The 26082-nt window shown below is 38.6% G+C and overlaps 1 protein-coding gene across 1 annotated transcript in view; it reads left to right on the forward strand.

Annotated features, from left to right (window-relative positions):
* The window catches only part of CCDC192 (coiled-coil domain containing 192), a 203210-nt gene that overhangs the window by 30147 nt on the left and 146981 nt on the right, over window positions 1-26082 (forward strand). The window contains 1 exon segment of the mRNA XM_039236709.1: window positions 5822-5929. Coding sequence (XP_039092640.1) covers window positions 5822-5929 — 108 coding nt within the window.

Consider the following 26082-nt stretch of genomic DNA (forward strand, 5'->3'; position numbering starts at 1 on the left):
TATAAATCCCATTGGTCTTGTTACTACTAGTTTCTCCACTGCTTACATAATATCCAGCAAATAGCGAATCTTTAATAAATCTTTTTTGAACTTAATGAATTGAAATGCTTTGAGCTGAATTAAAATAACTCTCATTTCGCTTGTTAATAGTTTTGGGTAAGCCATTATTTAGTTATTTATGAAGCTGTCAGTGTCATGTGGTCATTTCTCTTTACCTTCTATGGCAACAATCTTTTTATAAGTTAATATCTGAGTCAACAATCCCTCTTCTTTTATTCTTTTTTCTATCACCGATGCTATAGAAATGAAGAAGTAGCAAAATCTTTCACAATCTTAAGATTGACCTTTAGAAATGTGTTTGTTTTGTTTTGTTTTTCTTCTAGAAAAGTAGTTTCCTGGAACCTTGCTACAGAAACTTGATAGTGAATACAGGTCCATGTTGGACTTGGACCTGGGGAATTCAGAGACCATAGTTCTGGAAAGGCTGCCTGATAAAACATCTAATTCATAATTTAACAAAGATGACTTAGAGGGTCTCTATACTTTTAGATTTCTTAAACCCACACGAATTTCCACCTCCAAAATAATTGGGATTAGTTCTCAAAGCACTGCCAACTTTTCAATTTTTCTGAAGAAAAAACACTAAAAGAATAATTTCCATATATTATCACCACCATTTGTTAAAGAAACATCCTTTTAACACCAAAATATATAGAATGATCATAATCTCAGAATAAAGGACAGTTCTTTAAATGGAATAAATTTGGCTTCATGAAAAATTCATAATTTTTAAAAGAATTTTACTTCCGTCTTTTTCTTGCTACTCGTGGAAATGTTATCACAAACCAATAATGATCTATGGACTAGCATTTCAGAAGCACTAATACAATTAAACTCCTGTGGTCTGAGGTTTGTTTCCACCCTTCCAGATCCAGTCTCCACCCTTCCCCCATTGTGTTATTTTCTGGGGAAGCTGATCTCTTTGAACTTGTCATTCAGGCTCTCTTGCCTTCTGTTTTTTTGTTGCACTCAGCCCAAGGGAGATACAGAAGAGCACAGGGTGAGAGAAGGGGAGGTCAGGCTATTTATTCCACTGGTCCATCCACCATTATGACTGAGCACAGCTTGGCAGTGGTTCTATTTCTCTACCCAGGATGTCAGCTCATAGACATAGCCTTCTCCTCAAGCTCTCTTTCTAGATTCTATAATACTACTCTGCCATTATCTCTTCAGGCTCTTGACTCTCTTCAGGTCAAGATGAGGCAAAGATAATCTTTGGCACTTGGAAGTGCCCCACTATCCTTTATTCGTGCCCTTAACTGTGCTCACATGTTTGTACATAATCCCTTCATTGAATTCCCCTTAATCACTCTTTTGGAATGACTGACTGCTTCCTGCTGAGATGTGCCCAACACATTTTTCATTGAAAAATGAAGAACTGAGGCCCCAAGAAGTAAAGCCCAGATATTACACAGCCCAGGTCATGTGGTCAGGTCCAGAATGTGGCCATCCAGGTTATAAGCAGTGTTGTCCTTAGTCAGTGCTCATCTGTCATCCTCCCAATGGCTATCTCCTTCCCAGTCATACTGAAAGGCACTTTCTGGAACCGTCTTTCCACTGGGCTTTGGCAATAATTATAGTTTGCTCAAGTTTTGAATAAAAAAACATCCTATTAGCAGACTATTTAAGCAACTCCAAAACAGAGGAGTACTGTTTCCAATAGAATGGATTGAAATCAGGAAAAACTGAGTTTTTTAAGTTGATGCCTAAATAGAATTGGCAATTGAGCCTAAGAAACTATTGCAAAAGCTAAGCACAAAAGGACATGAGGATGATGGCATTTCCACTGTAAAATAAATGCTGATCACCAAGATGGGGAGAGGGATGATATAAATTGTCCAGAGTAAGGGGCTAAGGTGGGAACCTAGGGAAACACTTTCATCAGCATGAGAGATATGAGGAGGTTGTAGAAGGGTAAAAAAGTTCAGAGCCTCTAGTACCCATCAAGCAGGGGGAAAGCAGTAGGAAATAGAAGAGACATTGAGCTGAAGCTTGACTGTTGCAAAATGTGTTGAAAGCATGTTTTATCTGGCATGAAGTTACTGTGCCACTGAGCAGAGGCTAGGGGAACCTTCTCTTTATTAGGGTTTAAAAATAAGCTAGAAAGTTTTAATACCACATGATTCTCTTTAAAGGAGTTGGGGCAATGGAATGACCAATAATAAGATTAACTGAGCATTTCATCTGTCTTAAGTTACCTGCTTTACCATATTTAGATTGCACAGAAACCAATGCCCAATTCCATAGCCATTTCCACAGCCCAATTTCCATAGCCTTTTGCTGTGCTAGCTAGTACCTGGCCTTTGGCAAGCAGAATTTGCCTAGCACTCTGATCCCTGTCAGCGTCCCAGGCCAGATGCATAGAGAGTATTCCTCAAAGAAACCACTGGTAGTCAGAAGACAGGGCTGCCCCTCTGATGAAACCACCTTATTTGCCTGCTGAGACTTCATCAACAACTATTTACTGGGCTCCTACTCAATGGTCAGTTCCGTGCAGTCAGGCTTCTGCAGGCAAGGGCCTCTCTACATATTGCACACGGATTCAGAGGCAGGGGAAAGATTTGGGTCAGAGACTTCGAGCCAGTCATGAAGAGGCGAAGGAGTTTATATGGTTGAGGAAGAAGAGCAAGATCATAAGACAAAGAAATACTGACTTAAAAGTAAGGGGGCGGGCGGCACCAGGGTAGGTCAGTCCTTTAAGCATCCAACTTCAGCTTCAGTCATAATCTCACAGTTCGTGAGTTCAAGGTTCACATCGGGCTCTGTGCTGACAGCTTGGAGCCTGGAGCCTGCTTCAGATTCTGTCCCCATCACTATCCACCCCTATCCTATTCATGCTCTGTCTCTCTCTCTCTCTCTCCCAGAAATAAATAAAAACATTAAAAAAATTTTTTTTAAAGTAAGAAAGGGAATGATGAAAAGATACTGAGATGACTTCATGACATAAAGGAAATTTAAATTAGAAAAAAAAAAAAAAAGAATAGATTTTCTTCCAGATCCTCAAGTGAGGAACCTCTACAACTAGACAAGAATCTACTTTTACGATTTTGTATGAGATTTGTCAATTAGAAGACTATTAGCTTGAAAACACATGCATAATACTTTAGTGTCTTTCCTGCAATCAAAGAGTTTACTGGATTTTTAATTTGTAGCATTTTTTTAGTTTAATCCTCTTGGTTATCTTAGTTCCATGTACTTAGATGACTGGCTTGTTATTTAGGTAGAAATTTTTAAGACAAAAAGCAGAAGTTAAAAACTGGAACTCCCAATGAGTTGTTGGAATTCACCACTTGAAAATCCACAGACAGGTTCAAAACCCAAACACCTGTATGAACCATACATGTTCAACATGTGACAGCATTTAAAATACTTTTGACTGGGGCGCCTGGGTGGCTTAGTCGGTTGAGCGTCCAACTTTCGCTTAGGTCATGATCTCGTGGTTCGTGGGTTCGAGCCCCGCGTCGGGCTCTGTGCTGACTGCCAGCTCAGAGCCTGGAGACTGATTCAAATTCTGTATCTCCCTCTCTCTCTGACCCTCCCCTGCTCACGCTGTCTCTCTCTCTCTCTCTCTCCTAGAAGTACATAAAAAATAAAAAAAAAAAAGACTTTTGGCTAGTATAATTCACTCATCTATTACTTTAACTACCAATACAGTTTATATTCATAATAAAAACAAATGGCTCTAAGTGGGGTATGTCCAGAAGTGCCTGAAGCAGAATGGCTTAATGGTAGAAGTCCCATTTCCTGGTCTTCTACCCTTATATCCTGCAAAACTAGTCTAATGACTCACTACACCTATCTTCTTTAGGGTCCTTGAAATGACTCACCCATATCTAAAACATCTATCTCTACGTATGTACTTATTCCCGAAATTATCCTTGATTTGACTTGTATTTCTTTGTTTGGTAAATGGGGGTTCCCTCTCATTAAAGACTGCTTTCCTTTGTATAAGCCATTTTTACCTCTGTGTAGATACAGTTATGGCTCTTTCCCTTAAGGGAGAAGGAATATAGGAAGGTGGGGGAGTGAGAGCTTGCAGCTGGAGTATGGGTGCAGACCAGAGACTGCATTCTTCACAGTTTGCTCAGGGTTCTCTCTACTTCACAATGCATGGCAATTTCTTAAATCCACCTGCATAAAAAGTCCTATACTACTTAATAACTGTCTTCAGTCAAGTCTGTTTCCTTTGGTCTTGACTTACAATGCTTTTATCTTATTGGAAATGATTGTTCTTGGCTAGAGAAATTTGAGCTATTTGGGGAGAAAGACCCAGAGAAACAGATTAGTTTGATCTTGCTTGATCTACTCACAAAAAATTTAAGAAACTTCCTTTTGAGATCAAACATTAGACAAGAAGAGTCTCCCTGGAAAAAGCAACTAGATCTGGAAATCCCAAACTTTTTGGAATAGTTGGGCCTCTTGAAATTTCCCCTTTCTGCATAAAATTTGCATAATAATTTGCAACATGAATTATCTATAGGTGTAAATATATAAAAATTTTTTTCGAGACTCATTTTATGAGATTTTTAAAAATTAACGTTAGAAATGTATTGGAATCATTATGGGATGCTGAGGATCATTGATTCATTCCAAATATCACTATTCTAGCCCAAGATGCTTATACCCCAAAGTCTGATTGGTGCAGGGCATGTGTGAGGTGGGTATTATGCAGCCCCGTGTGATCTAGGAGCCAGACTGTTTTGGAACACAGCACCATTTCTTTGCCCTGCATCCTATGGAGTTTCATTTTATCAAAGGCCCAATGCAGGGCCCTAGTGTTGAAAGTATTGTATGAACAATATGAAAATGGCTGGTTCCATTTACCACCAGATGGCTCTATTGTATCATTAGGAAATGCACACATGTATAAAAATGGTGGGCTCCTAGACCAAAGGAAAAATACAAAGTACTAGTCAAAAAAAAAAAAAAAAAAAAAAAAAAATGAACACAGTTCTTTCTTTCTATGGGGTTAATTGGAAGCAGCTACAGGAGCCTGAGCATTCACAAGAAATTCACAAGGAAGGTCATAATCCTAGCACATATGAGGTCTCCCTTTTCAAGTTTTCATATTGTTGTGTAATAATTAATTGTCGGGACAGCCAGAGTAGTCAGGAAGTGCTCTTGTCTGAGCGGGCCTGTAATTGATACTTCCATACAATAGTGCATACATCTCCTGTTTGTAGATAAGAAAGAGCAACTTTAGAACAACTTGGAGGGCCAAAATCTATACCCCTGGTGATTTGAGTCTTATTAGCCATATTTTGGGCAAGAATGAGCTGATTCTAAATCCTGTGGTATATGTGCTTGAATGAACCTTGGGATAAGAAGGTGGCAATCAGAGGAAACAGGCTTCTCTGAGTTCACGTGGTTCTATTCCTCAGAATAGGTGAATGTTAAAAATAGAGGCCTTCTAGGTGACATGTCTCACTAGGAATGTGAAATTTTGGTTTTAGCCTCTTAAAGAAAGTTCTGTTTGTATCAAGAAGAGAAAGCTACAAACTAACTAGACTCCAGTGTGTATAATTTTAGTCTGACTTTCTAAAGTTGTTCATTGTCATAATTTAATATGCATTTTTTACCCTCCTTTTAGACACTAAACTCTTGAGTAAGACCACTGCATTTATAATATTTCGCTGTTTTATTACTGTGTTGAAGAAAAAGAGATTATTTGTGTGAGTTTATTAACCCTATCTGTAGCCCATAAAGTTACATTCAACAAGCTATCCATATCACAAAGTAATACATGATTATTGTTTTAAAGAAAGAGTCCCTGGAAACCGGACACATGGCGTTTACTTTGGCACAACTTGAGGCCCTGGAGATTTGCCTGAAGGAAGCAGAAGAAAAGGCTAAATCCTTATCTAAACAGGTAATACCTGTCGTTCACACTGGAAATCTATGTTCCTTAGGGTGCAGTAGAACAAGTGTAAGTCTAACTACATGTTTTATAAAAACCAGAAGCAGAGCAAACTGTTGGTTCCCAAAGGAAAACGGAGTCGGTGGGGGGTGCAAAATGGATGAAGGGGACTGAGAGATACAAGTTTCCAGTTATAGAACAAATAGGTCATGGGAAGAAAAGGCACAGCATAGGAAATAAAGTCAGTGACATTGTAATAGTATGGTATTGTGACAGACGGCATCTATACCTGTAGTGAGCACAGCATAGTGTATAGAGATGGTGAATCATTATGTTGTACACCTGAAACTAGTGTAACATTGTATGTCAACTATACTCAAAGTAAATAAACAAACAAATAAATAATTCTGTGTTTTGACCTCTGCTCCTGTTGATACACATGCATACATGCACACACACAGGTATACAAGCACACAGAGGACTTCATTCATTTTAGGTTTAACAATAATTATTTCAATCTTTGTGGATCTTTCCAGCCTTTATAACTCCTTTTACATTTATATTTTGATTTCCATTCACCCTAGACCAGGAGTGGGGCCAGCCATCTTTAAGCAGTAGTTCTCCTGAATCAGCGAAGCATATTTGTATTGTAAACAGATAAGTCCAAAGGTGAGATAAAACCCGCAGGAAGCACAGAGGAGCAATTTTCTCAAATTGTTTGAGAAAATACGGTTTTGGCTTCCCTGTTGGGTTTTTAAAACTCAAAGGAGTGGTGGAGCCCAGCCGGTAGTGGGCAGCGCTGGGTGCTCTAGAGATGACCTGTGTACCCAGTAGGATTCTGGGGTCAGGCACAGTGACTGTGGGTATCAGCAAAGCTCAGACCAGGGACTGGCCCGTTTCCCAAAATCGTACTTTGCAAACAGTATGGCGCATACCACAAATCCCAGTGCTATTGTTGCCCCTCCCCCTGTGCAAGGGGGTTTGGCCCCAGAGAGCAAAGTCACTCCTGGGGACAGCGAATGGAAGAAAAAGGACAGAAATGGTATAAACATTTATTGATTTATTGTGAATTGATACATTTTGTTATATATTTTTAGAAACTTCTGAAAAGTTTTAAGTTCTTTTTCATAAGGTCTGTCTAGAAAAATTTGATTGCATCAGAATTTTATAAGAATTTTTGTGGAGGGGCACCTGGGTGGCTCAGTGGGTTAAGTGTCTGACTCTTGGTTTTGGCTCAGGTCATGATCTGTCAGTTGTTGAGTTGAAGCCTGGCCTCAGGCTCCTCACTGACAGTGCAGAGCCTGCTCGGGATTCTTTCTCTCCCTCTCTCTCTGCCCCTCCCCTGCTCACCGACACCCATGCACACATTACTTCTTTCTCTCATTCTTTCTCTCTATCTCTCTCTCTCAAAATAAATAAATAAATAAACTAAAAAAAAGAATTTTTGCAGAGACTAGGGAAGATACTGCTTGTGTTAGAAGTAAAAAAAGTATAATTAACATGGAATGTAACAACACACACAAATAGCCTCAATTTGTGCGTCTCTTACTTTGGGATGTGTTTATTATTTACTAAGTGTGGTTGATATAAAAACTTAAATCAGTTAATGAAAGGGTGTTGTCCTAGGCCCAGACCCGTTTGGAAAATTTCTGTGTCAGCCACATGATATAACCCTGGCTGGCCAATGGGTCTTGCTTCTAAAACAAATAAAAACAAGTCACACTGCAGCAAAATTGTGAGTTATAAAGAATATTATGATGGACAAAAGCCTCCAAACCTGGAAGAAATTTTGAATGGCTAATGAAAAGAGGGCATCCCTGCTGATATTAGGTTACAATGAGAAGATATATTTTTATTTTGTAATTGAAGGCCTTTTAATGATTTCTCACTTAAACCAATAAAATTTGATTCACCCATAAAAGTAATCATCCCTTTTTTTCTTAATAAAATATTTTTATCCCATACAACTAGCCCCTACTACTGAAGATTCTTAGCTCCACGATCCTTTCTGTAATATCAAACAATTAAATTTTTTAAGTGTTTGCAGATTAAATATATAAAATGGTAACTGTATTTTACTGTATTTTATTGCAGATTAAATATATAAAATGTTAACTATATTTTACTGTATTTTATTCTCTGTACCTGTAGCAAGTAAGATGCTAGTTAGGTATTTGGGGAGGAAAGAAATATAAGCAGGGCTTCTGTACCCAAGTAGCTCAGAAACAAAAGAATCACTGAAAAAGGAAGTAAGGTGCGCCTGGGTGGCTCATTTGGTTAAGCATCAGACTTCAGCTCGGGTCATGATCTCACAATTCATCAGTTCAAGCCCCGTGTTGGGCTCTGTGCTGTTAACTCAGAGCCTAGAGCCTGCTTTGAATTCTGTGTCTCCTTCTCTCTCTGTCCCTCCCTCGCTTGCACTGTGTCTGTTTCTCAAAAATAAACAAACGTTAAAAAAAAAAAAAAAAAGAAAGACCAAGTGAGTGAAAATAAGTACTTGTATAGCTCTAGATAAACTGTACAATAGCACTAAATGGCAGGGTCCGTGTGTGTTACTTTCCTGAAGTATTGCCTTTGGAGTTGACACATTTGCATAGCTAAGTGAATTTAATTGGAGGTTGGTAATGGTTTGAAGAAAAGGAAACTATGATTTGTTAAAAAAAAAAAAAAACCACATAACAGGCATTTTCAACATTACATTTTTAATTAACTTGAGTATTTTATTAGATCTGACTACTATTAGAGGTGAAAGAGGTCAATCAAAGAGAGATACTGCTCTTACAGGATTTAATGCTGAAATTTTTGCTTTCTCCAGCACTATAGTTTTTAGCCTTATCTTGAAAAGATAAAAAAATGTGAGAACATTTCCCCCCCACCAATACTTAAACTCAGTCGACATTTTAAAAATGTGATGACAGAAGGAAGAATGGGGAAAGGCAAGGGGAGCAACTGACCTTTCTTGAGGCTAAGATACGAGAATATTTCAGAATGGAACACCTGTGTCAAACAATCAAACATTTGTCCACTGGGTGCCACTGTCTTCCTTACCAGGCTATGCCACTGAGTGATTACAAAAACAGAAGACGTCATTAGTATTCAGGACAATGGTGTGTGTGTGGAGTGGGGGTGCGGTGGATATTTTTCCTGTATCCAAGTATACATGTTAAAACTTATTTTAAATATTAATTTAAGACTTGTCATAAGGATAGTGGGAAATGCTAGCTGGCTTTCACTGGTAATCCAAATTTTTTGTCAGCCCTAAGGCTGAGTATTGGTCAGACAGGCTGGCCTGGTGCCTAGAAACAGGTTGGGGAAGCAGAGGAAATGGTGAGGACAAAGATTTGCGCTGGAAGCAAGGGGTGGAAGGTCATGGTGTATTGTCAACCAGTGGACCGTGCCTTTGAGAAGAGGGTAAATTTCACTGTTAGGCAAAGTGTAACCTGGCTTTGCCTCTTAGCGAACATAGAATTTACTGACAATGGAAAGTACAGATGCCTACAGTTTCATCTATACTAGGCATCTTTTAGTCCTGTGCCTCAGTTTACTTAAATTGAAACTTTCTAAGGTCCCTTCCAGCAGAGTTTCTGTTGGTTCACTATGAAGAAGAAGAAACCTATAAAAAGTGAGAAAATAAGATTGTGTCCACTTCCTCTGTGACATCACACAGTAAACAATTCCTTGTTAGTTTCCCTCTATTTCTGTCTACAATTTTTCTTTATTTCTCTGAAGTCATGTCTCTATTGCCAAAATAAAAGCAATATGAGATAAGCATAATTTGCGATTAAGATTTATAATCTGAGCTATTTACAGCTGTAAGAAGTTTGCAGCAGCTCAGTTGGCCAGAGTGAGAAAGGGGCATAAGAATCAAACTCTTGTCCTAAGTAATACAGTAAATAACTCATCATTACCAACTTTTGCCGAAGAAAATACTTGATTATGTTTCCAGCAGGTTGAGATCTGTGGGAGGAAATGCCTGGGAATTAGACAGTAGATGAGAGACCAAGAGGAGCAAGTAGAAACAAGGGAACATGTTAGTGACTAGAAAGAGAGGAGTAAAAAGGTTTCTGGAGATTCACAAAAAGCAGTTTTGGCATGTGTGCTGGCTTCTATCAGCAGTGCAGATGAGAGGGATGAAAAAAGGGGCTTTGGTGGGCTGCAGTTTGTAACCGTGCACAAACAGATCCCACAGCTTTTGTGTTGACATCCCACTGTTTCTTGTGCAAAGCAAATGTCAGGAAAAGCCACAGTTTCACAATGGAGCCCGGATCCAGAGGTCTCCCAGCGCAGAGGGACCCAGCAGGGCCGTTCCTGAGACACTTCCTCTGGCAACAATTCTGGCTGGTGTCTCTCCCATTCATCAGCAGCTTCTAGTTCCCAGCTCCTAACAGCAGACCCAGGATAGCCCAGGCTCCACTTCTTGCTAGATTAATGACCTTGGGCAATTCATATAATCTCTCTTAGTCACAGCTATTTTATCTAAAAGGGGGTAAACATACTGGTTTCATAGAGCACTTGTGAAGAGGGAATGAGACAAGTGTATCTGGATCTTAGTAGTTTCCCAATAAAGGTTCACTTATCTCCACTTTTAGTGGTTCTAAAAAAACTATATAGGGGTGCCTATGTGGCTCAGTTGGTTAAGCCTCCAATCATTGACTCTTGATTTTGGTTCAGGTCATGATCTCAGGGTTGTGAGATCAAGTCCCATGTCGGGCTCCACAGTGGGCATGTAGCCTGCTTAAGATTCTCTCTCTCTCTTTTTCCTTCTGCACCTCCCCTCTATCTCTCAAAAGAAAACAAAACTGTGTGGTTTTGTGTCATGTGTCATGGGCTAACGTGTGTGTGTGTTTGTGTGAGAGAGAGTCTGTGTGTATGTGTGTGTGAGCACGTGTACAAGGAGTTTCTTTTTTACTGGTGTCTTTCAACGTGTTTGAACGACACCCAAGTTGCAACATAGCCATTCTTCAGCATTCACCCTCTTCGAATCTCTCAAGCAGGAAAACTCCTCTCCCACCTGAGTTCCCTTGTCCTAGCCTGGCTCTTTAGGATCCAGCTATTTCTTCCATTCCTTTCAAGCTCTTCACGTGGTAAAGGGACTTTAGCACCTTAACCTTTTCCATTCTTTCTGCTTCATCTCTTGGGTCTTCTGTTTCTGCTCTTTCTCTGATTTTGCTCAGAGTGAGAGCTGAATGGGCACTGGTGGTATGTGGTCATTTTAGGGTTTTATGGGGAAAATGGAGAATGGGAAATCTGTGATCATTCCTTCACCAAGGAGGTGAATCCACTAACAACTGTAGTCAGAATTAGCTCCCAGTGTCTTATGGATATCACACCTAGAAAATATTGGTTGGATATGAAGTGTGCCATACACACGAGCTAGAAAAGAGATGTGATTTGATGCAAGAGCTAGGAGGATCATGACCTAAGCCAAAATCAGGAGTTGGACACTCAACTGACTTTGCTACCAAGGTGCCTCATCATGGTTCCTATCTTAAGAACATATGGTCATAAGCCAAAACCATTTATTATTTTTTTATTTTTATTTTTTACAAATAGTTTATTGTCAAGTTGGTTTCCATATAACACCCAGTGCTCATCCCCACAAGTGCCCTCCTCCATGCCCATCTCCCCCCTTCCCCCCCACACCCATCAGTCCTCAGTTTGTTCTCAGCATTCAAGAGTCTCTCATGGTTTGCCTCTCTCCCTCTCCCTCACTATTTCCCACTTTCTTCTCCCCCATGGTCCTCCGTTAAGTTCCTCCTAATCCTCCTATACGTGCAAACATATGATATTTGTCCTTCTCTGCCTGACTTATTTCCCTCAGCATAACACCCTCAAGGTCCATCCATGTTGCTACACATGGCCAGATTTCATTCTTTCTCATTGCCATGTAGTATTCCATGGTATAGATAAACCACATCTTCTTGATCCATTCGTCCATTGATGGACACTTAGGCTCTTTCCAGGTTTTGGCTATTGTTGAGAGTACTGCTATGAACATTGGGGTACATGTGCTCCTGTGCATCAGCACTCCTATATCCCTTGGGTAAATTCCTAGCAGTGCTATTGCTGGGTCATAGGGGAGTTCTACTGTTAATTTTTTGAGGAACCTCCACACTGTTTTCCAGAGGGGCTGTACCAGTTTACATTCCCACCAACAGTGCAGGAGGGTGCCCGTTTCTCCACATCCTCGTCAGCATCTAGAGTCCTCTAATGTGCTCATTTTAGCCACTCTGACTGGCGTGAGGTGGTATCTTAGTGTGGTTTTGATTTGTATTTCCCTGATGAGGAGGGATGCTGAGCATCGTTTCATGTGTCTGTTGGCCATCTGTATGTCTTCTTTGGAGAAGTGTCTGTTCATATCTTCTGCCCATTTCTTCACTGGGTTGTTTGTTTTTTGGGTGTAGAGTTTGGTAAGTTTCTTATAGATTTTGGATATTAACCCTTTATCTGATATGTCATTTGCAACTATCTTTTCCCATTCTGTTAGTTGCCTATTAGTTTTATGAATTGTTAACTAAGCCAAAACCATTTAAAAGAATTTTCCTGGGGCACCTGGGTGGCTCAGTTGGCTTAGCATCTGACTCTTAATTTTGGGTAAGGTCATGATCCCAGGGTCATGGGATTGAGCCCCAAGCTGGGCTCTGTACTGAGTGTGAGCCAGCTTAAGATTTCTCTCTCTCTCTCTCTCTCTGGCTCTGGCTTTCACTCTCTCTCCCTCTTCTCCACTTGCATGCTCTCTCAAAAATATAAATAAATAAATAAATAAATAAATAAATAAATAAATAAAAGAAGTTTCCTATTCAAGCAGTGCTGAACAAAAACTTATCTCAGTTCCCAAATTGGAACCTGGGGAACTTGTTGATTACTGAGCACTACCCACAGAGTTTCTGATTCAGAAGATCTGGGATGGGGGCCAAGAATTTGCATTTTTACAAATTCATACTCTAAGTTGAACTTCCAGCCCTCACCCAAATCTGCAGGCGAAGGGTCCTCTGCACCCCTGTCCCATGTCCCAGCAACACAGAAACTGATTGAATCAGTTATGATTAGTCTTGGGTATATAAAACAAACAGCCCCCAAAAGAGTAATCTAAACAATAAGTTGTTTATTTTTCACTCATAAAATTTAAGTCTAGACACAAGCAACCCAGGATAGGCCTGGTAGCTTCACAACCCTCAAAAGCCTGGGCTATGTCTCTTCATGCATTGACAAACATGGCTTCCACTCTCAACATCCAAGATGCACTTGCAGCTGTGGCCATTCTATTCACAGATCAGGGAGTATGAAGAAGGAGAAATCACATGAAAAACAGGGCAGACAACTGCCAGCTGTGCAACTCCTTTTAACAACTTTTCTCAAAAACTCACTTAAAAATTCTTATATATCCCTGACCACTGCTATTTGCCTGGAGGCTAAGAAATATGAACATTTAGCTAGGTGCACTGCCACCCTAAGAGTATGGGGATTTACTGAGAAGGGGGGTAAAGGAGATTATGTTGGCAAATGAAGATCTCTGCCTTGCTTAACCATTCTGTTGCACATAGTGCTCTGTCCTGGTAACTTCAATGTTCTTCTACATCTGGGTATCCAGTTTTCCCAGCACCATTTGTTGAAGAGATGATTCTTTCTCCAGTGAATGACCTTGACAGCCTGGTTAAAAATCAATTGTTCACAGATGTATGATTCTGTAGACTCTCAGTTCTGTTCCACTGCTCTGTAACTCTGTGACTTTTAACAGGGACTTCTGGTTGGAAATGCCAGGTAAATTTTTGAGCGGGAACTTAGACTTGGTCTTTTGGGGACTTTACCAAGATACTATATTATTGTGAGAAAGTAGTGGACCTCTCTCACTTATGCAATAGCTGGAGATGAAATGAATCTTCTAACTGATCCTTCACCTTAAGCATTCAGTATAGCAAGCAAGCAATCAAGGAAAGACAAAAGACTAGTATATTTCACTCTAATAACCCACAATTATTCATCATTTTATACCTAAGATTCTAAAATAAACTCCCATTATGTGCTTCTTAGTATTCAATCTATATTTTCTTTAAGCTTGGGAATAGAAAAAGTAAAGATCTTCAGCAAGAGCAAGTTTTTAGGTGCTAAATATGTGTATGAGTGTCTAAAAGTGATTCGATACATACTGAAATTGCTCCTCAAGAATCTTCTGGCTCTTTTTTCATTGTTGAAATACAACAGTAGATCCCTTGATGTCAAGTTTATTTCAAATAAGTAATGTGCCCTTGGTAGGAGTATTCATTTCTGCAAATGCTCAGAAATTATGCTTGATATGCCAATCTGAAATCATGAGTTTTTGTGAATGAGTTTTTGTTTTCCCATCTATTTGGAAGTCTACTTTACTGCCATAGAATCACAAGCAGTCTGTTTAAACTGGAATGGATTTCCTTATCACCATGAAACCTGGTTACTGGGAATTTCATTTAACACTTTGGCTCTCATTGACTTTACTGCAGAATTTCCTCTTCACGCACGCACGCACACACACACACACACACACACACACACACACGCTACTTCTTACATAAGCAGATGCCAATTTTTACTTCCTTACTGGATTGTTGGGCATTATGTGAGAGCTTCAGAGAATGTAAGGGAAAGCATACAAGCTGGTGAAGAGATGTGTTGTTTTGAATAGAGTCAGGCACAATGAAAAATAGGCTTCTGTTACTATTGTTGTTACAGGCGGGACGCATGGACGGTTGGCCTGTTACATAACTAAAGACTTCCTTTTGCTTATAAATGTCAAGATCAAACAGAGGTCAGTTTTAAATAGCTGACCGGGCACTATTAAATGTGACTTTCTTGTCTAAGAAAAAGCAAAATGCCTTATCCTGTATGAGTCATGGTTCTGCTGATAAGAACAGGTGTCTTTTTGCACGGACATTTTCTTTATAAGGTTTCTCAGAGATATTAAATTAACTTTTACTTTCTTTAATCTTTACAAGAAAATTAGTAAATCAGATATATGCTTTTGGTCAATTATTCATTTATTCATTTAATAAAATTTACTAAGCCTGTACTGTGAGCTAAGCATTTTTCTAGGTACTCCCATGTATGTTAGCCAAAGGCCTTGGAAAGTCTTATCCCCATTCTGCAAATGATAAAAGATCTTTTGTGAGATTGCATCCCCCTTATCTGCTCTTTCTATACATTTCTTCCTTGGTGACCTGCTCTAAAGCACACAGTCTGCCAAGAAGAGACACCTCTTCATCATTAGTCCTTATCTTCTTCATGATCCCAGATGTGACTTATCCAACTGCCTGCTGCATGGTGCCATCCAAGTTCTCATTCAACTCAAGCTCTACCTGTTCATTATCTTCCTGCTTCAAATCTGTTCCTTCTCTCACATCCCCTAAGCTGAGACAGGTGCTCCCAGCAACCCTGTGGTTCATATCAGAAATCTATACAGTTTTGATTCTTTCCTTTTCCACATTCTATACATCCAGTCAATTCCTAAGTATTATGGATGATGCCTCTCAAATAGTTCTTGAATCTATCTTCTTTTCTCTATCTCTACCATCACTGACCTGTTCAAGCCACCAACTACAGAAACTTTCATGATGGTCCTTGTTTAAATGGCTCCTCAATACCAAAGCCAGAGAGGGAAAATTCCATAACACATATTTCTCCTTGGCTTAAATCCTATATTAGTTCCCTTACACCTTCAGGGACAAATCTATATTCCTTAACAGATCCTTCAACCATAAGTAGCTAGATTCCCCCTTCTTGTTTCTCCAGTTTTATCTTACACAACTCTCCACATATCACCTTTGATTCCTTGCACATGCCATATTCTCTCTCATTTTTCTCACTTAAGAAGAAACAAACGGCTTTGTTCCTCAGAGTCAAGTTTTATTTAATATATTCTTTTCTCTCTGCTTCTACCTATAATTGCTCCCATTACTTCCTCTTACCCTCCTTCCCATTATCCACAAAATCCCAAACAACTCTTATTTTCAGATCATCTATTAGATGCTCCTTCTTCAAAAATGCTTTCCTTCTTCTTTCAAGTTTGGGTTAGATGTTCTTCCTAGGTTCTCTCATAATCCATCTCCTACTTCTCCACCCCTACAAACTCTAATTATCCTATGCCATATGTCTCATGGAAGAAGTTCAGACAGTGACTTCTCTGAAGTCTCAAATCAAGTTAGAAGCCATCTGCTTATCTCTCTGATGTCAAAGTTCATGCCCTTCCCAATATAGCAATTTGAGTTGACCGATAGGCAATGGAGAGCCATTAAAGGGGACATATTCCTATTTGCACTTGGAAAATTCTGAGGGTATTCATAAGGACAAATTTGTGAGGAGACCAGAGCGAGTCACATCGGTGTGTAGCTCTTGCAAAAAATTTTTGAAATGGTAAGTGCCCATCAGTGGTGAAGAGAAGAGAGACACAAGAAATACTTTAGAGTTGGATTTAGTCATTAATTAATGGAAAAGTACTATTCAAGGCAAATCTCAAACTTAAGGTGACTGGGTGATCAATGGTTACCCCAACTATCTTATATTTGAATCATTAAATATTAAAGGTTATTCATTCCCTTTGGAAGGGTCTGTGTAGGCTCAGTTTGCCCCACATATGTTCTGGATTCTTTTGAAAGCTTTGTCATTTGGATTTCCTCATTTAGGTCTTCTGAAAGCTGTAGTCCTTTAATATTACATCAGACCCTTAATCTATGTCTTTAAATAGGTTGTTGTTCTTATTTTTTGTTCCTGGGGCTTCAAAGAGAAAATATCAGATGATTATGTGTTTTGTGTATGAAGATCTTATTTATTAACCTCAGGAACAGTTTAATGTTTAAACAGAGTTGTATAAATGCAAATCTCTTGCCATAATTGAATGAATGTATAGTGACAGGGCAGTTCTTGATATTCTTTAGGGGATATTCAAAGTCAAAACTATATGCATAACAATACTAATAGATTATTGGCATTTTCCATTAGTTTAACAAGTAGATGTTTCCCAGAAGTTACATGAAAAGACTGAACACAGAGCAGGTATATGAAACCCGCTGCCCTGTATTAAGCTAGACATTGAGGAGGTCAGAGGAGAAAGGGAGTCTCCTGGGAGAAACTCAATAATGGCAGAATGCATTTCTCCCAAGCCAGAGAGCAGAGTCAACTCTGAATCCGACCAGCAGGGGGAGTCTGTGCCCTGTTCCATGAAAAAGCTCTAAGAATGTGCTGGAACTTGGATGGACTGGGGGTATCCTAGGAATGAGTCCTAGGCCACAGCTGTTGACTTTAATTTCTCAGAACCTAATATTACTGGGTTTTTTTTTTTTACTTTTACATGCAAGCATTTGACCTTTATATCCAAGTCAATGGTTAATTGCCTCACTTCTTCCCATGTTTCATTTCTCTCTGGTATTCTTATCTATTCATAAGACCCAGAGAGCTTTTTTGGAGATTAAAGAAATCTTAGGAATCTCTATGCCTGGAATCCTAATTTTATATTTCAATTATTGATTGATCTTTTGGTAAATATTTCTATTCTCACTCAGAGCTCAAATTTTCCTCTCTTATTCAGAGTTTCTTTCCCAGAAAAAACCTGGGAGTGCTAAAGGTTGAATTATGTCTCCTCCAGACTCAAATGTTGAAGTACCTCAGAACATGACCTTATTTGAAAACAGCATTGTTGCAGAGGTAATTTGTTAAGATGAGAATATAGTGGAGTAAGATGGGCCCCTAATCCAACATGGCTGGTGTCTTTACAAAAAGTAGAAATTTAGACACAGATATCCAGGGAGAAAATCATGTGAAGATAAAGGCAGAGACTAGGGTGATGCATCTACAAGCCCAGGAATGCCAATGATATCCAAAAAATCACCAGTAGCCAAAGGAGAGATATAGAAGAAGTTCCTCAGAAGATTCCTTAGAAGGAACGAATTCTACTGACTTTTTGATCTTGGATTTCTAGCCTCTAGAAATGTGAGACAATAAATTTATGATGTTTAACCACACAGTTTGTGGTACTCATTCACAGCAACTCTAGCAAATTAATACGGTGGTAACTATGCTTCTAAATTATAGGCCTTTGCAGGTCTATTTAAGGTATGCATGAACCTGGAAATGGCTGGAAATAGCTTTTAAAGGCAGAAATATTAATAAATGTAAAAGTCTGTTTTGTCTAGGGTGGAGGTAGGATGAGGAATGTGTTGTTTATTTTCAGCTATAAAATTGAAACGAGACAAAACCAGTTCTGTGAACTAAGTGTATCTTCAGACATAGAGGTTCCTGCCCATTCCACAGGTACAACTGGTAATTTATAAAGTGCTTACATCGGTTATTTATTGCCAAAGAATTCATAGTTTTTAGTACTAGTCCAAGTCAGCTTACAGAGCATTTAGCACAAGGGAAGCCTTTGTTTTTAAATGAAATCACCCCTTTCTCTGTAGTATGAGCTCTGCAAGACTTGTTGAGACTCTGTTTTTGAGTGACCCTGGAAGCCTATCCTGCAGTATTATTTTCTGTGCATATGTGTGTGGGTTGTGTAGGAGATCTAGGAGAAAAGACAATGAAAAGAGATAAAGATGATAATTCAAATTAATTAATGGGGTGGTTTCCATTATTGTACTCTCTGATAGACTGGGTAGATGATGAAAGAAAGGGGAGTTTAAAATATATTTGTGATTCATATGGATGGGTGATTCCATTTATTTCAAGAGAGAAGTCTGGAGAACATATAAAATACGTGGAGTTCATTTTGAATACATTAATTTTTAGATGCCTAGTGTACATTCAGGTGACAATATTAAGTAGGTTGTTGGATATACATATACTTTAGCCTCAAGCTAAGTGGTTGTATGTAAAAAGAAAAAAAAAAAGGAGGGGGGGAAGGAACCAACATGTTTAAACTATGGCACCTAGGGGTGCCTGGGTGGCTCAGTCAGTCAGTTGGTTAAGAAGCTGACTTTGGCTCAGGTTTTAATCTCAAGGTTCGTGAGTTCAAACCCCGTATTGGGCTCTGTGCTGACCATGCAGAATCTGGAGCCCCCTTCAGATTCTGTGCCTCCTTCTCTCTCACTGTCCCTCCCTGCTTACACTCTGTCTCTCTCAAAAATAAATAAACATTAAAAAAATTAAACTATGGCACCTAATGTCTAGTGTTTAAAGCATGGCACCCAATGAAATCAGCTAGAGAACGAGTGTAGATAAAGGAAAGAGTTGGACCCAACACCAAACTCTTAGGTTTCAATATTTAGAGAATTGAAAAGGGAAAAAATGTAGCCAAGGAAACTGACAATCAAGAAGAAATCCGGAGAATCATGTCCTGGAAACAGAAAGAGGAGAGTGTTTCTTTTTTTTTTTTTTTTTTTTTAATGTTTTATTTATTTCTAGGAGAGAGAGAGAGAGACAGCGTGAGCAGGGGAGGGTCAGAGAGAGATGGAGTCACAGACTCTGAAACAGGCTCCAGGCTCTGAGCTGGCAGTCAGCACAGAGCCCAACGAGGGGCACGAACCCACGAACCGCGAGATCATGACCTAAGCGAAAGTCGGACGCTTAACCGACTAAGCCACCCAGGCGCCCCAAGAGGAGAGTGTTTCAAGAAGTACTTACATGGAGTATTAAGATGTGTAATATTTTACTGGGAAGTTGAATGCTATGGTTAGAAACCTGTGCGATGTGTTTGGTAAACTGAGGATCAGAGGTGATCTAGGCCAGACCAGTGTTAATAGCATAGTGGAGGGCAGAAGGCAACTGAAAAAGAGATAGAGATTAGGAGAGAAATGTAATTCAGAGTAGTCTTCTTTCCAGCCTCTGGGGAAATTTTTTTTCCTGTAGTTTAAGAGAGAGAGAAAGAGAGGATACGCCAAGAATGGTGATGTGAGAGAATTCTGAGAATTTAACTTAAGACTCAAGACTTAAGAAGTGCCTCTACCTTCTAGTTAAATAACCAATTAATTCTCTCTTTAATCTAAGCCAGTTTGCATTGGTTTCTGTAACATAAGCAAAAAGATTCTGACAAATACAAGAATTTGGTGACATACTCGAAACTCAAACTCCGTACCGCCCCGACACCTCTAGACTTTTTCTTGATTGTGGCCACAGAAGAAAAGGACAATGAACATTCCAAGGGGTCAGAAGCGGACACAAGCCATCAGAAACGTTCACTCACTGCATACCCAGGACAGGCCTTGCTACCTCTAGCAAGTACAAGGTAGTGTTTGCAGTGGCCAGTAACAACTGGACATTGTTTCTCCTTTTCCATTTTTTAAAAAGGAGAATTAAATTGGGATTATCTTGTGTTTAGGGAGGGTATGTTTTTTATTTAATTTTTAGGTGTCATATTATGATGTGTCTCATTTGCATGTGATTGAGGGAGGAATTCACATAATTTAGAGATCTAAATGTGAAGCAAATGCAGTAACTTGATATGATTCTGGGTTATCTCCTTTGGGTGGAGAGGTGAGTGCATTTTTGGGATTCATGTAGAATAGATGCATCATATTATGCAAGAATATTTTGGGAAATGCATATGCTTCTGAGCATAATGGTATAATTGTGCTTAACACCTACAACATGGACTGTAATTGGCCTCTGTTTATATGTCTACCTTTTCTGGAGGAATGTTTTTCCTGGATCCAATCTTATAATAATTCTGTGGTTGTCAATCATAGTATTCCTAGCTAGAGGAAATGATCATTAAGCACATGACCTAGGTTCTAGTTAATTACGACACTACATTTTCCTGACCATAAAGACTGATCCAGGGGAGGTCCCATGAACTAAGATGGGCTAAACAGAGTCCTTTTTCAGTCTGTTACTAGAGGAAAACCTGTCTTAGTATTGAGGTCATGAACCTGAAAGGCTTTAAGTAACATTTTTTCCCACTGTGTGAAGAAAGACTGCACTGAGAAATAATGAGGCAACATAAAGGAGCAGCACCAAGATACAGAGGTAAAAAGAGACAGAGTATGATGACATCATATGAGTTTGTGGATATAGTTGTGAGTGAACAAAAATCTACTTTTGTGTCCCCAGTTATATAAGCCAATAGTTTTTTTTTTTTTCTTAAAAAAATAGTTGGAATAGTCTAAGAAAGTGACAACAGTGTAGGTTGGCAATTATTTTAAGAAAAGTCATTATTTTAAGCTTATCAATGGGCATCTTTTGTTCATGAGAATTACTATTAACATATTTATGTTTTTTTTAAATTTTTTAATTTTATGTATTTAATACATAAATAAATGTTTATTTATTTTTGAGAAAGAGAGAGAGAGAGAGAGAGAGAATGAGCAGGGGAGGGGCAGAGAGAGAGAGGAGAGGGAGACACAGAATGTGAAGCAGGCTCCAGGCTCTGAGCTGTCAGCACAGAACCTGACATGGGTCTCGAACTCATGAACTGTGAGATCATGACCTGAGCCGAAGTCAGACGCTTAACTGACTGAGCCACCCAGGTGCCCCACTATTAACATGTTTATATGCTAAATAGAATCAACCAGAAAGAGTGAGATAATGCAGAAATGAATGGGGGATGGGGTTCAGGAATTACAGGCATAAAGGCTTTGTGATCTAAAAGATGGGCTTCAAAGCCAAATGAAAGGGCTGGGCTTTGACAGAAGAATATCTTCTTTTGTTTAATAAGGATGCTTTTCCCTTCTAAGTAACAGAAATCCAAGTGAAGTCATATAATAAGGCCAGCACAGAAGAATAAGTTTTGAGGTAGAACAGTTCCAAGGTTGGTTAATTCAGTGGCTCAAGAAAGTCACCAAGAACAGGGGTATAATCCTTTGCTCCATCATCCTCAGTGTTAACTGTGTCGTATTTGTAAGATATCTGCAGCAATTTCAAGAATTAAATGCAGTCAAAAGATATTAAGAGAAAGAGACATACTTCCTCCCACGTGTCTTTTGAAAAACCTGGTAAAACCCCTTCCTGGGGCTTCAAGGGCCTCTCCTGGATTGCAGGCTCATTCTTAAAATAATCTTTTATACCTGGGAATGAGACCAACATGGCTGGTTTAGTTTAATTGTGATTCATTCCCTGGGGCTGGACAAGGCCAAGCTTCCCTAAACACATGGCTGCCAGCTAATCCAAATTGGGTGCCTGGTAGCAGGGGATAAACAGGTAAACAACTGTTGGGAAACAGATTAGATGTGTCTGCTGCAATAAGGTTCATACAGTAAGGCTGTTGGGAAGGCGAGGGAATAGACATCTGGCAGCTTCTAGTTTTTCAGTAAATTATTGATGAGGTGGTCATTTGGGGTGAGGGGTGGGAGTGGAATTTTAAGAGAGAGAAAGTAAGAAATGCTATTTGAGGAAAGAATAGAGAATAATACTATCTCAGAAAAGAGGAAAGGCAATTTGCTAAGAGAAAAAAAGGAATGATATTTTGATTTCAGGGTAGTGGTACTCAACACTGAGATTTATGTTCATTAATTTAAAATGAAAGTCCTCAATCCAACTTTGTTTTTTTCCTAATAGTATTCAAGAAAATTATGTAATGCTAATAACTTTCTTGACCACTGAGAGCTAACTAGAAAGTCATTTTATTTTTATAGAGCTGAAAATCATATAACATACAATTAACCATTTTAAAGGATGCAATTCAGTGGCATTTAATAGATTCACAATATTGTGCAAACACCACCTCTTTTGAGTTTCAACACTTTTTCTTCACCCTAGAGCACTTTGAACCTTTTAAATAACGGGTCCCCATAATTTCTCATCCTACCCCCTAACAACCATAAATTTCTTTTCTGTGGAAATTTATATTCTACGGCATATAGAATATAATGTGTAGAATATATATGGACATACCTATTCTTGATATTTTGTATGAAAAGAATCATACAGTATGTGACCTTTTGTGTCTGGCTTCTTTCACTTAGCCTATGCTTTTGCAGTTCATCCAAAGTATAGCAAGTATCAGGACCTCATTTCTTTTATAACTGAATGATATTCATTATATGTCTACAATACAGTTTCTTTATTCATTCATTTGTTAATGGACATTTGGTTTCCATCATTAAGCTGGTATGAATAATGTTGCTGTCAGCATTGTATACAAGTCTGTGGATAGATGGATGCTTCCATTGCTCTTGGGTGAATACCTAGGAGTGTAATTGTTAGGTCATATGGTAATTCTCTAACTTTTTGATAAACCACCAAACTGTTTCCCACCACAACTGTACTATTTTACATTCCCAACAGCAATGTACAAAGTCCCTATTTCTCCACATAGTCACCAATATTTTTTATTTTCCATTTTTTAAATTATAGCCATCACAGGGGCTGTGAAGTGGAATCTCATTGCAGTCTGATTTGCATTGGACAATGCAATGCTATTGAACTTTTTCCTTTCCTTTTTTTTCTTTTGAATTAGGAAATATTTCCCATTTTTCCCCACAATTAGCCAAAATTACAAAAGCAGATTTATAAAGTCACATATCAATAGCAAAATACGAAGGAAATGAAATATATGACATCTTGAAAAGTTCCAAAGAAATATGCCCCGGGCTAAAACTCTACAGTTGAATGGTGGTTGCATAATAAGCTATATTCATTCCTGCATTTTCACACTAAGTTCTTCCTTATATATGTTAGAGTGATTCACTCTCTTGTTCATCAATTGAGATTTCTTACTCTTTCATGACTCAGTTTTGCTAATTGGTGTGCTTTTAAGAGTTTTCCCATTTCATCTAGATAATCTAATTTGTTGGCATCCAACTGTTCACAGTATGTTCTCCTAATCTTTTTAATTTCTATAAGGTTGGTAGAGATTTCCCTACTTTTACTTCTCTTTTTAGTTATTTTTGCTTTTTCTCTCTTTTTTAAAAAGTCAATATAGGTAAACATTTGTCAACTTTGTGGATCATTTCCAAGAACAAACTTTTGGTTTCATCAATTCTATTGCTTTCCAATTCTCTATTTTGTTTATCTCTGCTTAGTCTTTATCATTTGCTCCTTCTATTGGCTTTGGGTTTAGTTTGTTCCTTTTCTTCAAGGTGTGAAGTTAATTCTTGATTTGACAGGATTTTTTTGATGTAGGTGTTTTCAGCTATAAATTTCCCTCTGGTACTGACTTTGCTGCATCCCCTAAGTTTTGAAATGTTGTGCTTTTCATTTCATTAGTCTCTAAGTATTTTCTAATTCCTCTTTGATCCATTTATTCTTTAAGAATGTGTTGTTTGTGGGGCGCCTGGGTGGCTTAGTCGGTTAAGTGTCCGACTTTCGCTTAGGTCACGATCTCTCGGTTCGTGGGTTCGAGCCCCACGTCAGGCTCTGTGCTGACTGCCAGCTCAGAGCCTGGAGCCTGTTTCAGTCTGTGACTCCCTCTCTCTCTGACCCTCCCCTGCTCACGCTGTCTCTCTCTCTCCTAGAAATAAGTAAAAATATTAAAAAAAAAAAGAATGTGTTGTTTGTTTCCATTCATTTCCAAAGTTTCCAGTTTTCCTTTTGTTATTGATTTCTAGCTTCATTCCATTCTAGCTGGAGAAGGTACTTTGTATAATTTCAATCCTTTTAAATGTACTGAGAATTATTTTATGATCTAACATGTGGTCTACCCTGGACAATGTTCCATTTGCACTTGGGAAGAATGTGTATTCTGCTCTTGTTGGATGAATTCTCCTGTTTATGTCTGTTAGGTCTACTTAGATTGTAGTGTTGTTCAATTCTATTTTCTTATAGATCTTCTGTCTAGATGTTCCATCCATTATTAAAAGTAGGGTACTGAAGTCTTGAACTACTCTATTACTGTTTGTTACTAATATTTTCCCCTAAAATTTTGTTGTTGCTTTTTTCTTATATTTTGGGGGTCTACTGTTTTATGCATGTATGTTTATAATTTTGATTAATTGACATTTACCAATATATAATATCCATCTTCGTATTTGGTAATAATTTTGACTTAGCATCTATTTTGTCTGTCACCCCAGAGATCTTCTGGCTGCTATTTGCATGAAATATCTTTTCTCATCTTTTCGCTTTGGGCCTATTTGTTTCTTTAAGTCGGAAGTTAGTCTCCTGTAAGCAGCATATAGTTGAATCATGTTTTTTTCATACACAAATCCCTGTCTTTTAATTGGTGGGTTTAAATCATTTACTTTTAAAATACTACTGATAATGAAGAACATACTTGTGCCACTTTACTATTTGTTTTCTATATATCTCACATCTTTCTGACTCCCAATTCCTCCAATGATGCCTTCTTTTGTGTTTGATTTTTTCCAGTATACCATTCTTTTGGTTGTTGTTTGTTTTTAAATGTTTATTTTTGAGAGAGCATAAGTAGGGGAGGGGCAGAGAGAGGAGGACAGAGGATCCAAAGCAGGCTCTGCACTGCGATGCTGGGCTCAAATTCACGAACTGTGAGATCATGGCCCGAGATGAGGTCAGATGCTCAACTGACTGAGCCACCCAGATACCCCCCCTTTTTATACCACTTTGATTCACTTTTTTGGGTATCTTTTTAATTTATTTACTCCTATGATGTGTATGTTAATGTGCCTGGTAGTATCTCATAGGTCCCTTAGATCTGTTCATTTCTCTTCATTATTTTCTTTTTCTGCTCCTCAGACTGGGCAATTTCAGTTATTCTACCTTCAAGTTTGCTGATTCTTTCATCTGCTGCTTATATCTCCTGTTAAACTCTTCTAGTGAATTTCTCATTTTAACTATTTTGCTTTTCAACCTCAGAATTTCTTTTTTTTAATTTATTTTTTAAAAATTACATCCAAGTTAGTTAGCATATAGTGCAACAATGATTTCAGGAGTAGATTCCTTAATGTCCCTTACCCATTTAGCCCATCCCCACTCCCACAACCCCTCCAGTAACCCTCTGTTTGTTCTCCATATTTAAGGGTCTCTTATGTTTTGTCCCCTCCCTGTTTTTATATTATTTTTGCATCCCTTCCCTTAGGTTCATCTGTCTTGTAAATTAAAGTCCTCATATGAGTGAAATCGTATGGTATTTGTCTTCCTCTGACTAATTCCACTTAGCATAGTGCCCTCTAATTCCATTCATGTTGTTGTAAATGGCAAGATTTCATTCTTTCTTATTGCCATGTTATACTCCATTGTAATATATATATATATATATATATACCACATCTTCTTTATCCATTCATCCATCGATGGACATTTGGGTTCTTTCTGTAGTTTGGCTATTGTTGATAGTGCTGCTATAAACATTG

Source organism: Hyaena hyaena, unplaced genomic scaffold (assembly GCF_003009895.1).
Source record: "Hyaena hyaena isolate Hyena2069 unplaced genomic scaffold, ASM300989v1 scaffold_115, whole genome shotgun sequence".
Lineage (NCBI taxonomy): Eukaryota > Metazoa > Chordata > Mammalia > Carnivora > Hyaenidae > Hyaena > Hyaena hyaena.